Source organism: Artemia franciscana, chromosome 14 (assembly GCF_032884065.1).
Source record: "Artemia franciscana chromosome 14, ASM3288406v1, whole genome shotgun sequence".
In the NCBI taxonomy this organism is placed as follows: domain Eukaryota; kingdom Metazoa; phylum Arthropoda; class Branchiopoda; order Anostraca; family Artemiidae; genus Artemia; species Artemia franciscana.
The window spans coordinates 1379519-1392962 of record NC_088876.1 but is presented as its reverse complement, the minus strand read 5'-3'; the positions used below and the strand labels follow the sequence as shown (position 1 = coordinate 1392962).

Here is a 13444-nt window from a genome sequence, read left to right as displayed (position 1 = left end):
TCAACACGAAATAAAAACCTTTTACTTTTTATCAAGATCTTCAGCACCTCAAATTTCTTTTATGCAAAGTCACGAGAACTGTGAAAAATCTGGGGTGCTTGAAAGTACTAGTACCAAGTGTTAAATTTTGCCCTCGAAAGTTCTTTTTGAGCTTTGCAATCTTTTTCTCCAAATCTGTAAAATCTTTGGGTTCTTTTCAAGCTGTATAATTTTTTCTCCAATTCTACAAAATCCCTCGAATACTACGCTAATATGAACGCTCATAAATGCACAAACATTAGCACAAAAATTAAATAATTAACTTTTGGAAAGATCTTCAAGGCCCCAATTTTTTTTTTTAGGAAGATTCTGGAGACACTCTAAAAAATTAGAGGAACGTGAAAATACTAGTGCCAAGACAGCGTCCAATTTTGTCCACAAACGTTCTTTTTAAGCTTTACAATATTTTCTCCAAATCTGCAAAATCTCCGCGAATACTTAAGTTCAAAAATACACGAACATGAACTCATAAATTAAATAATTATTTTTGGCAAGGTCAGAAAATCAAGGAGCGTGGAAGCACTAGTGTCAAGTGTCCTACTTTGTCCACGAAAGCTCTTTTTAAGCTTTGCCATTTTTTCGTCCGATCCCCAAAATTTTTACAAATTTTTCTCTGTTAATTTCTATAATCTTTAGGTTCTGTAAATTCTCCTCGAAAAACTAATTTTCATGATTTTACGACGCTTAACACGAACATTATATCGTTAATTTTCGGCAAGACGTCTAAGAACCCAAATTTCTTCTAGAAAAATTCAGGGGAAACTCTGAAAAATTCGGGAAACTTGAAACACTATTGCCAAGTATCCAACTTTGCCCACAAAGCTTTTTTTTAAGCTTTACAATCTTCTTCTCTCTAGAACTCCAGATTCCTTGGGTTATCCAAAATCTCCTCGAAAATTAACGTTTATAAATAATCGAACGCTAACACGAAAATTACATCGTTAATCATCGTTAACATTAGTTCTTGGCAAGATTTCCAAGAAACCAAACTTCTTTTAAGAAATTTCAGAGAAACTCTGAAAAATTCACGGATAGAAAAATACCAGTGCCAAGTGTCGAACTGATCCCTCAAAAGTTCTTTCTAAGCTTTAAGTTTTACAAATAGCTGATAAATAGCCAAGTTCAGCTCAGGGGTGTAAATTGGATACGGGGTAAGGGTGCAATCACTCCCAAGAATTTACTACCCCTTATAGTTTCCCAAAAGTGCATACTTGATATTTTCATTGAAAAAGTGACCCTCCCCCAATATTTCGAAAGATACATTTTTTTAATCATAAGTAAAAAAATCGAAAAGAAATCATCCCCTCCCCTCCTATATGTGCGTGACCTGGGATCCCTAAATTCAGCTATCTGTATATTCCGACTCGTAGCTGGATTTTAGCGAAGATCCCCTGTTGCTAATTATCAACTTTACAGCCTAAAACAACAAAAAGGTCATTAACATGATTTATTCATACTTTTTAGCAAAATTGTATGTTCCAGTCACCGATAACCTATAAGCCTGGCTCCAATCCAAGTTAAATAAATCTTATTATAATCAAACAAGCCTTAACAAAGCTATACAATCCTATGCTTAGTCCATTTAAATTCTGACTAATTTCCTCTTAAACAATTAAAAAGCAAAACGAAACGAATAAATGTTGAAAGAACACAAAAAAGAAAAGAAAAAGGAATGGAAAAACGAGGATGATATAAAATTTCACACGAACAGCAAAGTAATTTGAAATTTTGTATTAAAATATTAATAATGAACATGAGGTCATTATATATTTTGCTGTAATGTTACTGTAGCTATCTATCCTCACTTTAGGTCTAAACATACAACTATATTACCCAGAATTAGTATATCAGCTCAGTAATAAAGCCAAGGGGAGGGGGGTGGGCCATCCATTTTGAAAATAAACATCCAAACTCAAGCAAACAGGACGATGGCTAACACAGAACAGACTGCCTTTAGGAAATATCATGAGTGCTGCAGGGGATTTCCCAAGGAAGGAGAGGGTGGGGGTACGTGCTACCAGGAGCTTTATATTAACCGAATTTTAAGCGAAAACATTTTTATTTTCCTACTTTTTATTCTTTTTTTATATCATCTTGTTTAGCAAGGAACAGGGATTTCAGAAGGAACAAGAAAAAAAGACAATGAAAAAAGCTTTTTTAAAAGCGTAGAACTAAGCTATTGCCCCCTCCTCCCTATATCGGCGTCCATGGCCAATATACTACTGCAATCAAAGTAAAATGAAGTGAGCATACGGGAGATGGCAAAAATTTTGCACGAACCCCACGTTTCTATCGTTACTGTGATTTTCAAGATCCTAAAATTATTTATAGAAAATAAGGACAGCTCGGAAACAATAAATAACAAAAGTATAAGCAAATATAATGAGGAAAATGTAAAATAAATACAAAATATGAAAATAAATAACCGTTCTGTCCTCTCAGATCATGTCTGTGTGAACCCAGCGTTTGGAACTTCGAACCCAACATCATGTTTGCAGACAATAACAATTTTTTGTTTTCATTAATGCAAGACCCAGACAATGAGAAGCGCCCAATCAGGTGAAAAAACCCAGAAAAATTGTGAGACTACTTGTAATAATTATTCGCGGCTGAAATCCTGCGGTTCTTTTTACTGGCTTAATAGTCTCACACTGGAGAACCAACTGGAGAACCAATAACAAAAAATTGAACCTTTCGCTCTTCTTACTGGCTTTTAAATTCACAACCAATCAGGTTTTAAAAAGAAGAGTTTTTATATCAGGTTTCATGAAGAGCACAACTGGTTTTGAAAAAAAGCAGTTTTACAGATCAGGTTTTCATCAAGAACAAAACTGGTTTTAAAAAGAGGAGTTTTACACATCAGGTTTTCATTAAGAGCCAAACTGGTTTTAAAAAGAGGAGTTTTTATATAAGGTTTTCATCAAGAGCCAAACTGGTTTTAAAAAAAATAGTTTTACAGATCAGGTTTTCATCAAGAAACAATCAGGTTTTTAAATAGAGGAGTAAAAAGGTTTTCATCAGGAGCCAATCAGGTTTTAAAAAGAGAAGTTATTCCGCTTTTGGCATACAATTCAAAAATAGTGACAAACCGAGAACGAGACCAGTCAAATCAAAATGATAAATTCGAGTCTGAGCAATACATTCACCTTCGTTAGGGTAGCATTTTGTGATTGGCTAACAAAACACGTCGTATAGGAACAAGCATACATGTGTAAACCAATGAAATTAAACAAATTTTATACCACCGAATTACAGGATCTTTTTTTTTGACAAGTTTTAAGAAAAAAAGGGCAATTTAAAATGTAAACATTTATAATCAAAATGCAAACAGTGAATATCACTTATTACCTCAAAAAGAAATTTTCTTTTTGGTAGCAATGTCCGAAGAATTATAACAATCAACTTTATTAAAATCCCTGGACATTTATTGGATCGACACCGTCTAAAGAGAGAACGTTTCGTGTCATGTATAGGCGGTGTATAAGGGGGGGGGGGCAGGACGTGGTTCTGATTTAAGAAGGCCGTTTTCTTGTGGTGACTTTTATTAACTAAAAACTATGGGGAGGACTCAACCACATACAGATGGTGTTGGTAACAGTATTATGTTCAGTATTATTTGTTATACACAAATATCGTCTGAACTAGAATATTTTTTTGGGAATGTGGATTGTAATTAAACGGAATTATCGACATATTCTTCTGCTTGGCAAAATTTCTGAAATACACTTGAAAACAGAGAAGAAAGAAGTTAAAGCCCTCAATAAACTTCCAACAGGGAACAATCCTTTCGAGTAACGTCAACACTTAACGTTAAAGATTAAACGATTAACGCCAATTAATTTTGCTTAAAGTTATTCTTCAATAGCAAAAAATCAGAGGGCGCGATATCGTGAAAATTGTAAGAGGGGAAGGGAATAGGGCAGAGATTTTTTTCATTAAAAAAAACAAAGATACAGGAAATTTTTTTTTGAAACCAAGTGGGGGATAAATGCGGGGGCAATAGTAAGTTTATATGTGCTACGAAGAAGCGGACAGAGACATTAAAAAGTATTTCCATCGACAGTCTTGACAATGAACACGATTGATTCATCAATCAAAATCAGAGCAGCAAATTCTTGCAGTTTTTTTTTTGCTTTTTTTAAAAAATAACTACAAGTTAAAAAAAATAATTAAATAAAAATAAAAAAAAACAAGTTTTTTAACTACAAGTAAGGAGCGACATTAAAACTTAAAATGAACAGAAATTATCCCGTATATGAAAAGGGTTGTCCCCTCCTCAACGCCTCGCTCTTTACACTAAAGTTTCTTATTGTTTTAAACAGTAGAGTTGTGACAAAGAGTCAAACTTTAGCGCAAAGAGCGAGGCGTTGCGGAGGGGAGAACCCCTTTCATATACGGAATAATTTCTGTTCGTTTTTAGTTTTAATGTCGCTCCTTACTTGCAGTTAAAAAAAAAACCTTTTTTTATTCAAAAAAGGTAAATATCGAAGGTAAGTGTTCAATTTATCATAGCCAGATATAGTAAGGGTGGTGATGTACTCGTAGTTCTCACGCTCAACTTAGGTTTGGAAAAAAAAAATACATGAGGGATCCCCCCCCCCCTCCCCCCCGAAACACAAATTACCTCCCCTTTCCCCGAAGTCAGGTCTCGTGGGTCAATAATAGTGACTTCCACAGTCTCTGTTCCATATATTAATAGACTTAAAATGAGTTAAAATGTTCGCTCTAATTATGCAAAATTTTCTAAACAGTAACAACTTTTTTCTAACAAATAGGAACATGTAAACAGTAGTTCTTATTCTCAGATTCTCATTTCAAATTAGGCTAAGAACTACAGAGAAATTAGAAAGACAGAATTTACGAAAGATTTACTGGTAATAAAATTCCTCCTTTGGTAATAATTCCCGACTCCCTCCCTGTGGCTATGCCTCTGCATATATGTTCGAAAACAGAAATAACTCCACATTTTTTCTGTTCGTTAGGAACATGGACAAAATAGAATAGAGAGGGTTACAGGGTAGATGAACATTTTTAAAATGAAGAATATATACTAAATCATAAAAAAATTACGAAAGGGGTTGCCGGTAATAAATTTCCTACTTTTGGTAATAATTTCAGACTCCATCCCTCTGGCTATGCCTCTGCATATATGTTCAAAAACAGAAATAACTCAACACTTTTTCTATCAATTAGGAACATGGACAAAACAGAATAGCCAGGTTCTAAGGTAGATGAACATTTCTAAAATGAAGAATATATACTAATTCACAAAAAATTCACGAAAGGGGTTGTCGGTAAAGCATTTCTTACTTTTGGTAATAATTTCAGACTCCCTCCCTGTGGCTCTGCAAGGACATTACAACACTTCTTAGCATTAAAAAAATGGCAAAAATAATTAAATGGCAAACTAAAACAGAGGCAGCATTTAATTTTCCAAAAAGTAGGGAAGGGCGGTAATCCTCCCCCAAAAATACATCGTTTTTTACATTATATGAAAACTGAAATAGTTTTCATTGAACAGAAGTACTAGGAACAATTAAAAGCTAAACTATTAGAAAATATTACAAGCAGTCGGAATTTTCACCAGGTCTTCCAAAGGTAAAATGTAGAAATACCGGTGGCTAAAAGTATGTTAACAAATCCAATCCCCCTCTCTCCCTCCAGATGTTTTCATGAAATAAAGCACGACCATGTAATTGGTATTTGACACCTCCCTACTTATTTAAATGGCACCTCTGTTAGGAAAAAACAAGCAAAAGCTCTACAAACTTTAGTTGAAGACCTTTACTCCATTGGGTTTCCAAATTCAAAGACAAGAAAAAAAAAAAGAAAAAAGAAAACTTCACAGCTTAATGATATAATCTGTTGTCATTTTAGATCACAAACAGAAACTAGTAAAATGGAATCACTGATTTTCTGAAGGGGTCATCTGGGTGGTGGGAGGAGCAGTGGGCGTGACAGCTTCTTCAGCACGCTTAGCCTCTGCTTCTTTCAAGGCCTCTTCAAAATCGTGGGTTGAGTTGGAACGAGACGTCACAACCTTGGACTGAAAAAAGGGAATTTTAAAATGGAGACTCAATCGGTCGCGTAGATTCAAAAACCATTAATTCAAAATGGATAATAAAAAGTTTTATTTTGATGTTCTTAGCACTTCTAATAGACTTGATAATGTTATTTGCCAATAGCAAAGGAGTCGTTTTTTCTATGTAACCTTTTATTTAAATATACTTTCATATAATTTTTCAAGAAAATTCCATTTTAGATAACTTCTCTTCTAATCACACCTACCAGCCAGAGCTTGCACAGCGATATCTCTAGGTCGTTTTCGCTTTACAAATTCGTTACCTTCTGTGATATCTTAATTTCAGAGGTAGGCTTCAACTAGCTGCTGTGGGAAATTCGAAAACCTCAGAACATTACATAGAAACATAATTTCACTATTTTCTATTTTTTCCACGAACATACTGCCTTTCTATGACGAAACATATAAGAGTTCCAAACAGGGATAAGTTCTTCTATTATACAATGAAACAAAAATATTCAGAAGTTACTGGATATTTCGATCACATGCATGAGTGATCATCATCAGCAGAAAAATCTGCTGTTGTATCTGTTTTCACTGACTAATAAAAGAACCTATCCCTATTAGAACTATTAGGTTTCTTCACGTATTTTAAGCAATCGCTTTTTTTGTGGGTACTGCCCATCTTATATAGTTATATATTTAGATATACAGTGAAACTTTAAGTATACTTATGGCAGAACGATCAGAAAACCAACTTTGTGCAACCGGTCAATGTGAAAATTAAATAATCTTGGGTTCCCCATTATGATTTTATCGATATCCAGAGTTGGCAATACAAGGTTTTGTTCCCAAACCATAGAATACGGTAGAAAAAAAAGCTATATTAAGCAATTGTTTCATTTTGCACGAACCGAATATGCCACATATATGCTAAATAAATATAATCAATTTATATCCGTGTCTTTCAAACAAACACAAAGTAGAAACAATAGGGTTTTTTTTTCCAAGACAGTGGAATTCAATTCAGTGGATACTTCGGCCCTCTGTCCAATGGTCGAATTTTCTATGTATATAAAAAAATATATACATACATATATAAAAACTTACATTAAAACGTGAGAGTTAAAACTAATAATATTTGTAAAAACTTTTTAAAAGAGCCCTAGCATCCTTACTTCACCGAATTTAAACCAGGACTCGTCAAAGTAAGGGTGCTAGGAATGTTTCAAAAAGTTTTTAAAATATTATTAGTTTAATTCTCACATTTTAATGTAAGTTCATGCATATATATATATATATTTTTTTCTGGTAGTTGTGCTGAAGAAGGCCCTTGGACATACGGCCGAAATATTCGTTGAATTGAATTCCACTGTCTTGGAATAAAATCTCTATTGTTTCTACGTTGTGTTTGTTTGATATGGAAAGACAGTGTGGTCTTCGTCGCTATTTTCATCTGGGCCTTTTTAGTAATGTTCTTAAAACTAAGCCTTTACAAACTGTTAAAAGCTCATAAACATTTCTGTAAGCTCATCTTGGAAACAAACCTAGGAGCATTCGAGATCTTGCTGCCCGGTTCTGACTTCAAAGCTTCAGCATCTTCTGCTAAGTGAGTTAACGAAACAGTTAGAGAGATTTGTATAGCTTCGTTTTTCGGCTTCGAGTAGCTACGTTTTCTAAAATTTCGTAAAACTTCATGTTCCTGTTCTATCAAGTATTTGTACCAATTTGTCATTTTTGTTAGTATAAGAACACTTTGAAGCTTTAGATTGTTTAGGGTCACTCAAAATTCATGGAGAATTTGAGGTTTTTTTGTTGTTTTTTTTGGTGATTAAATAGAAAAAACAAGCTTTTTTTAACTGAAAATAAGGAGAAACATTAAAACTTAGAACAAACAGGAATTATTCCGTATATGAAAGGACCCTTCCCTCAACGTCCCGCTCTTTACACTAAAGTTTGACTCTTTGTCATAACTCTACTTTTTAAAGAATAAAAAACTTCAGCGTAAAGAGCAAGACTTTGAAGAGGGGAGAGCCCGTTTCATGTACGGAATAACTTCTATTTGTTTTAATTTTTATCATCGCTCCTTACTTTCAGTAAAAAAACTTAAAAAAAAATTAATTCCTAAACGTTTTTCTACTAATGCAGGTTCGAATTTGGCTCACTAAACATGAAAATTAAAACAAAATTTGCATATTTATTTTGACAGATTTATTCCGTATATGAAGGTTTTCCCCATCCTCAATTCTTACTCTTTATGCTAAAGCTGTTAGAATTTTTAAAAAAGCTTCCTATTCTATTTAAACTGCCCCCGTGTTTCAATAGCTGATCTTAAAAAATTGGGACATACAGTTAAACTTCAGCTTAAGGAGCATGGTATTGAGGAGGGGGCAACCCTTTATATACAGAACTAGCTGTTGGGGTGGCGCTTCGCGCGCGTAAGTCGTTACGCGCCATTGTAGTTGTGTCCCTGTGTCCCACCTGTGAATATATACATATATATATATATATATATATATATATATATATATATATATATATATATATATATATATATATATATATATATATATATAACTACGTAAAACATGCGAATATACAACATTCTTCGCTGTCCCATTGTCTGTGCATATAAATAGATTGTCAGGTTTACTGACTCTTGAACATGCAACAAATAATTGTCCAAACAATCCGTATTCAGATATATACATCATTATTCTAATGATGTGTCCCTGTGTCCCGGTCGTCATTTATATTCCCTGTGTCCCGTTCGTCATTTGTGTCCCGGTTTCCCAGTTTGTAATTTCTCTTTGAGTGTCCCGGTCGTCATTTATATTCCCTGTGTCCCGGTCGTCATTGGTGTCCCGGTGTCCCGGTCTGTAATTTCTATTCAAACAATCCCTGTGTCCCGGTCGTCATTTATATATCCCGCCTGTGCCCCCGGCGTCCCCGTTTTAGTTGTGTCCCGGTCGTCATTTATATTCCCTGTGTCCCGGTCGTGATTTGTGTCCGGGTGTCCCAGTCTGTAATATATATACATATGTTTTTAACTACGTGAAACATGTGAATATACAACATTCTTCGCTGTTCCATTGTCTGTGCATATAAATAGATTGTCAGGTTTACTGACTCTTGAACATGCAACATATAATTGTCCATGGGAAAAACAATCCGTATTCAGATCTATACCTCATTATTCTAATGATGCGTCCCTGTGTCCCGGTCGTCAGTTATATTCCCTGTGTCCCGGTCGTCATTTGTGTCCCGGTGTCCAAGTTTGTAATTTCTCTTTGAGTGTCCCGGTCGTCATTTATATTCCCTGTGTCCCGGTGTCCCGGTCGTCATTTGTGTCCCGGGGTCCCGGTCTGTAATTTCTATTCGAACAATCCCTGTGTCCGGGCGTCATTTATATATCCCGCCTGTGCCCCCGGCGTCCCCGTTGTAGTTGTGTCCCTGTGTCCCGGTCGTGATTTGTGTCCGGGTGTCCCAGTCTGTAATTTCTCTTTGAGGTTCCCGGTCGTCATTTATATTCCCTGTGTCCCGGTGTTCCGGTATGTAATTTCATCAGTTGACAAACATGACGTCAGTCGACAAACAACTTCATGACGCATACAGCTCAATCCTTATAATAACGTCAGTCGACAAACCTGACGTCAGTCGACACACAAACATGACGTCACTCGACACACACACAGACAACTTATTTTTATATATATAGATAATAATACAAAACTTCCCCGGAGACTGTTCTTTAAAGCATTTTATCCCAAAAAGCGCTTCTTTGGTAAATTCTCTTATCTATAATTGCCAGGAAAGCGTAATCATTATGATGGATGAATTACCTTCGTGACCACAATGGCAGGGACAATATTTAAAATCGTCCTAAAAGGAGGGAAAAATATATTCGCTGAATACCAACATTTTTGCAGCGTCAAAACAATTCTGAATTGACCAGACGGATTTGGGAAAGAATAATGACAATTTAGAAGAGATAGTTAATTATATCCCTCCCCCCCCGAAGAAAACAAGAAGATGATGGTTCAAGTTATCCTGCTTTGGTTACTTATCCGCTATGAGTGATTATGTACCCTTGGCATTTCACGGACAATAATAATGATAAGCCTCACCTTAATTACTGTAATAAGGGCCATAGGGATTTTACGCCTTATCAAGTTTATGCACAAATTACGAATAGCAGATTTTCAGGGTCTTTCAAGTTTTTTATTCAGCGTAGTTTTTTACATAGCACAAAAACAAGCTGAAAACGAAAGATAGAGGGGGAAATAGAAGGGAGGAAAAAACAAACTTTCTAGGTCAGTTGGCTGTTTTTTAAATTGTCCTTCATATAGATAAAAAAAGGATCATATGGATTCAGCACCTTAGAAAGCGTATACAAAAATTGTTGAAAGGAGATACCACCTCATCTTAATTCATACACGAGACAAATAGAAGAGAAACCATTTTATTTCCATTATTGATCTTTTTATTACATTATATGAAAGAATGAGGAAGATTTGTCTAATTAAGCCCACCAATAACGCCCTTTCTTAGTTGGTGCAATAAGGGTCATTCGGATTCGCCACCTTAGAAAGCTTATAAAAAAAATATTGAGAAGAGATGTCTCGTTTTAATCCATGCATAGAACTAGACAACATTTCTTTTCATTATTAGTCTCCTTATTACTATATACTAAGGTTGAGGAAGATTTGTCTAACTCAACCCCTTCTTAGTTGGTACAATATGGGTCACAAGGATTCGACACCTTATAAAGCTTATACAAAAATTTTTGAAAGAGATGTCACCTCGTCTTAAGTCACGCATAAAACACATAAAGCAGAATAGACAACATTTCCTTCCATTATTGGTCTTCTAATTACTATATATTAAGGTTGAGGAAGATTTGTCTAACTAAACCCCGTCATAATTGGTGCAATAAGGGTCATACGGATTCGAAACCTTATAAAGCTTTTACAAAAATTTGGGGTAGGGGAATTACCGCCTCATTTTAACTCATGCAAAAGACAAATAGAAGAGACACCATTTTTGTTCAGAAGTTGGTCTCCTCATTACTATATATAAGGGTTGAAGAAGACTTGTCTAACTAAGCCCACCAACTAAGCCCTGTCTTAGTTGGTACAATAAGGGTCATGCGGAGAGAGAGAGAGAGAGAGAGAGAGAGAGAGAGAGAGAGAGAGAAAGAGATACACCTACAAACATATATAGTCAGATACATAACATACAAAGGCAGACAGGGGGGGGGGCACAAGCAAACATCCTCTCAGACACACAGGTTCAGAGAGAGAGACAAATAAAAGCACTTTTGACTACAATAGACTCACCTAGCTGATAAATCCCAACAACTTTACTGAACGACAACTAGGTTACATTGAATTAACTGCTTTTAAGTTAGGTTCGTTTAGGCTCACTTAGCTGGCGGGCCAAGCTAAGTGACCGTAAACGAACCTAACTTGAAAACGGTAAACTACATCTGTCGGTATTAAGTCAATGGTAGTAATAATGTTCCCACGCGCTTTGTTTCTAGTCAATTCATTTTTATACCCCGTTGTCATATTATCTACCAATACTCTTTTTATTCTGCTTTCGATTTAACTATCTATTATCGCATTGTTTTGTAAAGTTTGCAGACTTGGCACATTGACAAGATATGCATTATAACATTAATGCAACAGTAGGCCTTTTTTTCCCTTTTCTTTCATTGGAATACTAATACCAGGAAGATAGCGATTGGATCTATCAGCAGGTAACGTGTTACCAGAACCATTAGTAAGAAGTAGACCCTCATCGTCAACTATTAGTTTCATGCTTGCATTATTATTGAGTAATAACTATCTGGAAATGCTACTTTTGTATATCCACCATCATAAAAGTTGAAGTTTTGGAATAGTCTAAAGAAATCTAGTCTCTCACTGTCATGACAACGCACACTTACATTTCCGATAGTGTTATCACTAAAACTTATTTTATAGTTAGAATACTTGTCTTTGTCAGCATTCAACGCAACGATAACTTTATCATGTGCATATACTTTCTTGGAATATTTCACCGTCACTTTTTTAAACATGATGCAAGTGTTCATCATTCTAACATACAAAAATACTGATAAAAAAATTTAATAAACTAGGTGGTGTCCATGACCATCGATAGAGTACCACGAAGGCAACCGCAAAAAAAATAAAAAAAACATGTTCACCAATCCAAAAAATGTCGAAAATTCTGAATCCCTAAAGTTCTAAGTTCTAATTTTTTTGGAAGGGGAAGAAAACTTGGAGGGAGGAGGGGCATTGGGACCCTTGGAGGTGAAGCATGGATGACCATAAGTTCCCTCTAAAATATGTGTTGGTATAAGCACTCATTCACACGAAGATGATGATACAAGCGGTTATAATATGCCTATGTTATAGATGGTGCCAAGTAACGTTCAATACTATATCATAAATTCTATTAGTCCAATTTAAAATCACATGAAGCGGTTTACTTTATTTTGTTAATTATGTTCAGACAGGTATTTAAAAATGAGATGATGGCTGGATTACGTTAATGATGTATTTCTATTGTAGTATAGTCATCTAAGTAAGTCAATGACCCAAATATGGGCAATCTACAGTGCCCAAATAAGGGTGTAAGTTCAGGACGTATTATGGCCATACTACTTTAGCATGGAGACTATTCAAATTTGTTGAATCAAGCCTTCGCAGGAAAGCTGTAAAAAAGATCAGAGTAATCTTTAATCTAGAAAAATTTCTAATCAGAAAGTTGGTTGAAAATATGCCCGGATTGAGTAAATAATGGCGTTTTTAGCTTGAGAAACGCTCTACCACCTAGTTCAGACAAAACAAACAACAAAACGAACACGGTCATTTTCTACAGCTAAAATAATTTATTAACACGATAGAATCTTATCGTCGTTGTCATGGCTAAAAGTTGTATCTGGCAATTTTACGCTTGTAATACAATTGGCAAAGACTTTTTGTCATGCTATATTAAAATAGAGATCAGTAGGACAATCAGTGGCGGCTATGGGTCTCCTGCACCCGGGGTAAAATCTAGATTAGCCCTCTCCCTCGTCTCCCACAATAATTTTTCTGGCCAGTATTAATAAAATTTTCATTTATCAACATTAATTTATAATTTAATGCTCAATTATTTTTAATTTGTTATTTAAGTTATTTAAGTATCCTTATTTATTTTAATTATTATTAACTAGCAAGGAAGACAATACTACCTTTCTATCATAAACAAAACAACAAGTAGAACAATAGATTTTTTTCCTAAGACAGTGGAATTTAAATATTAAATGAATACTTCGACCGTATATGCAAGGGTTGTCCTCAACAAAACAACAAATGAAAAAAAACAAAAAAA

The 13444-nt window shown here is 35.0% G+C and overlaps 1 protein-coding gene across 6 annotated transcripts in view; it reads right to left on the bottom strand.

Moving 5' to 3' along the window:
• Positions 1–1473: 1473 nt before the first annotated feature.
• The window catches only part of LOC136035161 (tumor protein D54-like), a 165042-nt gene continuing 153071 nt past the window's right edge, over positions 1474–13444 (bottom strand). For all 6 annotated transcript variants that reach the window (XM_065716719.1, XM_065716718.1, XM_065716722.1 and 3 more), the window contains one exon: positions 1474–6085. In XM_065716719.1, the coding sequence (XP_065572791.1) occupies positions 5945–6085 (141 nt within the window). In that variant the 3' untranslated portion in view covers positions 1474–5944. The remainder of the gene's footprint in view (positions 6086–13444) is intronic.